Source organism: Carassius auratus, chromosome 4 (genome assembly GCF_003368295.1).
Source record: "Carassius auratus strain Wakin chromosome 4, ASM336829v1, whole genome shotgun sequence".
Taxonomy (NCBI): domain Eukaryota; kingdom Metazoa; phylum Chordata; class Actinopteri; order Cypriniformes; family Cyprinidae; genus Carassius; species Carassius auratus.
The window spans coordinates 27,487,736-27,492,735 of NC_039246.1; the positions used below are offsets into that span (position 1 = coordinate 27,487,736).

Below are 5,000 nucleotides of genomic sequence, written 5' to 3' on the forward strand. Positions count from 1 at the left end.
AAAAAAAATAGATTTCTCCAAAAGCTAGTAAGATGTGCATTTCTTGAAAGATATTGTTTTTGATCACATTTTTATTTCCTGAGACAAAAATGTAAGATTTGAGACAAGTCTGAAGCTAAATCTTTAAGAGGTTATTTTAATAATTAAAAATCTTTTTAGGAAGTCAAATTCTTAAGTTTTGTCTTTAGAACAATCTTAAGAAAAAATATTAGAATACAGATCACTTTTAAGAAATGTTTAGAGAATATGAAACATTCTTAACTTTTAAGTACGTCGTATTTTTATTTCTAAATTGAGATTTCTCCAAAAAGTGCGTAAGATATGCATTTCTTGAAAGATATTCTGCCGAGATGGTTTGTTAAAAGCACATTTTAGTTCATATTCATGGAGTCTCAAGCCGAGTACAGTAACTTGATCTTAACTCATTAAATGCCTCTCTAACAGAATGAAACAGAGCAGGACCTGTTTGAGGATCCAGGCCGCCATCACGTGGCTGCAGTCGAAGATGACGTGGAACTCCTTGGCTTTCTTCATCTCCTTCAGCAGAGGTTTGGCGTCTTTGGTGTCGGCGGAGAGCTGCCGGATCTTCAGACGGATGTTGTATCTGGACGGAGCTTTAATGAGCTCCTGCAGACGGATGAGACCTACACACACCACAGCAGATCTGAAAACACCTCACAAACACACACACATTCACATGTTTGTTTCTGCGTAAAGTGTGTAATGGTTTTTATTCTGTAGAAACTGTATATTCTATGGTCCTTCACCAACCCTACACCTAACCCTAACCCTCACAGGAAACTTTCTGCATTTTTACTTTCTCAAAAAAACTCATTCTGTATGATTTATAAGCGTTTTGAAAAATGGGGACATGGGTTATGTGCTCATAAGTCACCCTCTCCTTGTAATACCTGTGTCATACCCATGTCATTATACACACACACACACTCTCTCTCTCACACAGACACACACACACACACACACACACACACACACACACACACACACACGTGTTCTGATCACATGTGGCTCCGCTGGGAAGGACTCTCTGCAGAAGAGCATTCTGGGATACGCAGGGGGAGGGGCTGCAGCACATCATTTGACCTTAACAACGGGTAACTAACGGTCGCCTGGCAACCGCATCCTCTGCTACTCGAGGTGAGATCGAGGACATTAGGAAAGATGCAGTAAAACAACAAAACATCACACACACTCTCACACACACACACACACAGAAACAATGACTGCTTTTTACAGATATAAGGGAAAATGTCACAAAACCCACCCCAAATCAGATTTTATTTTTATATTTTTAATTTTCCATGTAATTGTATTTACATGTTTAGCAGTTTTGTTATGTGCTTTAGCCATGTTTATTAGTCTGAAATGTATACAAATATTTCTATTTGGGTTTCATTTATTTTTGATAATTTTTTATTTTCACTTCTAGTATTTATTTATTTGCAGTTAGCAATTTTCAGTGCTTTCACTATTATGTTTTCAGCTTTGATGTTTGTTTCAGTTTAATTTTTTATTATTTTGCTATGTGCATTTTCCATTTTGGCTAGTTTTTTATTTAATATTTCTACTGAGGTTTAATTAGTTCATTTGTATTTCATTATATGATTTTATTTATTTCCTGTTAGTAATTGCATTGCTTAATATATTTAAATAATCTCTGAATATTTTTTTGTATTATAAATTTTTTGCTAATTGTCATTTTGCTACATGCTTTTGGGTTTTTTAATAATACAGGTACATATATAATTTTTCTTTTTTTAAGTAATTTTATTAATGTCACAAATTCATAAGTAAAAATCATATTTAATATTATATTATTTTAGTTTAAATTTAGTAACTTTTGCTTTATTTAATTTAAGTCTTAATTCCATTTTGGAATTTATTTATTAATTTCTATTTAGCAATTTTAGTACTTCAATTACAACAGTTTTTATTCTAATGTTCATTTACAGTCCAAAAATATCCTATGAATGCTTTTTTTTTTGCAATAACCTTGAATCCAACACTGTGTTACAGTAAATGCGCAGATAATGCGTGCAGTGTTTATTCTTCTACAGCTGAACTCCTAATTAAAACAAACGATCCGGCTCCCGCTTTGATTCAATCTGTGTGATTACAGGCAAAACACTCAGAGAAGGTAATAAAGTCCCTTCTATTAATTAGAGAAGACTAATGAGGAAAGTGCTGCGGTGAGATTCGTTTGGCGAGAGTAAGTGAGATCTGATCTGTTCCTCTGCTCTTAGTCTCATCAATTATGAATTATCGCTCCAGCACTTTATAATAATGTTTTATACGCAGAACCTGAGGTCGATGACAAATGGAGCTGTCTATGAACTGTTTTCTTTTTATTTATTTAACAAGATGTTTTTAGGTTAAAATTTACATATGCAGGAGGGAACGTGTTTATTTTAAGTCCTAACATTATTTTCTGTCCTTACTAGTTCATTGTAGAAAGTCTTACAAATATTTACATTTTTTGTTTTATTTATATAAATATTTACACTTTATGTATGCATTTATATCCTTGATCATTTACAAATGTTTACATTTTTTTGATTTTATATTTAGATTTATACACATATCTACTGTTTGTTTACAAATATTTACTTTCATATTAACTTTCAAATGTTGTTTTCTATATACATATAATTAGCATTTTGATTTACATTTTAAATGTAATTTTTTACATAAGTATTGACTTTTTTATAAATATTTAAATTTTTGCTTGTATTTACAAATATTTCCATTCTTATTTTTTATTCACAATTTAGTTTTGTATTTTTATTTACAAATGTTTACATTATTTTTTTTATTTAAAAACATTTATGATTTTGTCCAAATATTTTAATTATTAATTATTTACAAATATTTACATTCCAGTTTTTAACATTTATAATAATTATTTTTATTTACAAATATTTGCATTCTTAAATATTTACAGATATATATCTTGATTAGTATTTATAAATATTTACATTTTTGTTTTGTATTCAAATATTTGCATTCTTAATATATATATATAATTTAAGTTTTTCACTGAAACTGATTCATTTATAAAAATACAAGTAATTAAAATTTCGACTCAAATTTACAAAAAACTGATCTAAAAATAATAATTAAAAATAAAATACAATGTTTCTGAGGTGATAACTGTGTGGTGTAATATTAGCAAGTGTTTATCGCTATGTACTGTGTTCTGTTTCACATACTATTCTTAAAGTGCAGCACCCAGTGTGCTCACTAGTGCTCTCTGTAGTGTGCTGGGGGTCTGTGTGTGTGATTGGCTGGTGCTCACCGGTGCTGTCGTCATACACCACCGTCACCGTCCTCCACCTGAAGAAGTGCACGAGGTCGAGGATGGCCCGGCTGAGCGAGCAGAAGTCTGGATACAGACTGATGTAATACGAGTCTCTGTTATCAGACACCTGGTGCTTCCAGCGCGTCTGGATGTGAGGCACGCCCAGAGCGTTCGAGATCGACTGCACCGCATTGGCTGACGAGCTGTGGGAGGGGCCAAAGATGGCGGCCACTCCCAGGGACAGCTGCTCGCAGGCTGTGATTGGACGGCAGAATACACACAGGGCCAATCAAACAAAGATAAAAGCTCAATATTCTCGATTATTTAAAAACTTTTATATTCTTGGTTTTAATTCACAAATATTTCATTCTTGAGGTTTATGTACCCTGGAGCAAAAAAACAGTCATAAGGGTAAATGTTTTTTTTTTATTTTTTATTTTTTTATGCAATTTATGCATCAAATGAAAGCTGATCTCTTCATTGATGTGTGGTTTGTTCGGAGGACAATATTTGTCTGAGATACAACTATTTGAGAATCTGGAATCTGAGGGAGCAAAACAATCTAAATATTGAGAAAATCATCTTTAAAGTTGTTAAAAATGTTTATTTACACTGTTTTATTCTTGATTTTTATATACAAACATTTAATTCTTGACTTGTTTACAGGTATGTACTTTTTTGTAATTTAAAAATATTCACATATTTTGTTTATTTACAAATATATTCTTTATATTTTTATATATTTTTGTTTTTTTTTATATAAAATAATCTACATTATTGGTTTTATTCAATAATATTTACAGTTTATCGTATCAAAGATGTACATTCCTGTTTATTATTATTATTATTATTTACCAATATTACATTTTAAATTTTTATTTATATTTTATTTTCAAATATTTACATTCTTTATTTTTATTCACATTTTTTGTTTTTATAAACATTTTTGATTTACAAATATTTACATTTTTGTTCTAATTTACAAATATTAGCATTCTTTATTTTTTATCAACACTTTTTTACATTCCTGAGAATTGTGTAAACGCATATATTTTTTTTCTCACAGAAAGCAATCACACAGAATACTTCAGAGCACACTTCTGAGGTGGTTTCTAGCCCAACAGTATAAATCAGTATAAAGCTTTGGATCAACATGATGATATAATGTATTCCATCATACTCTCTGAATAATTGCAGACACGTTTCTCCTCCCTTTTCATGTGATTTTTGGCTAAAACAGCTTGGGGGTCACTAATGCACACACTGAAATCCTGCGAGTCTGTGTTAAACTCTGACAGCAGAAGCTCTTTCCCTAAATTTCCCTTCCATTCCAGCGTAACCGTCACATCTGAGAGCATCCGGAGAAAAAAGGGTCATTAAAATTACAAATGAGGCTTTGGGCTCGAAATGACAAAGAGCAGGAAAATAGAGCAGCGTGGGACGGAGAAAAGAGACGATTTTCAGGAAAGACCTCGAGTTAAGAGAAGAAAACGTTTGTGTTTTTTGTTTTACTCACCTAAATACTGACTTTTTGATAAAAAAATTAAAAGAAATACATTTTTGCAATTTTATTTACAAATATTTACATTCTTAATTTATATTTATAAATATGTATTTTAAGTTTTATTTACAAATGATTCAATTGTTGGTTTGTTTTAAGAAATATTTCATTTCTTGATTA

The 5,000-nt window shown here is 31.0% G+C and overlaps 1 protein-coding gene across 2 annotated transcripts in view; it reads right to left on the bottom strand.

The window, feature by feature from the left end:
• The window catches only part of LOC113064726 (glutamate receptor ionotropic, kainate 2-like), a 37,323-nt gene that overhangs the window by 22,367 nt on the left and 9,956 nt on the right, over positions 1-5,000 (bottom strand). Inside the window, exons 3-4 of one of the 2 annotated variants that reach the window (XM_026235616.1) lie at positions 3,317-3,574; positions 463-644 (exon numbers count right to left, since the gene is read on the bottom strand). In XM_026235616.1, the coding sequence (XP_026091401.1) occupies positions 463-644; positions 3,317-3,574 (440 nt within the window). The remainder of the gene's footprint in view (positions 1-462; positions 645-3,316; positions 3,575-5,000) is intronic. The other variant, XM_026235624.1, reaches the window with a different exon arrangement.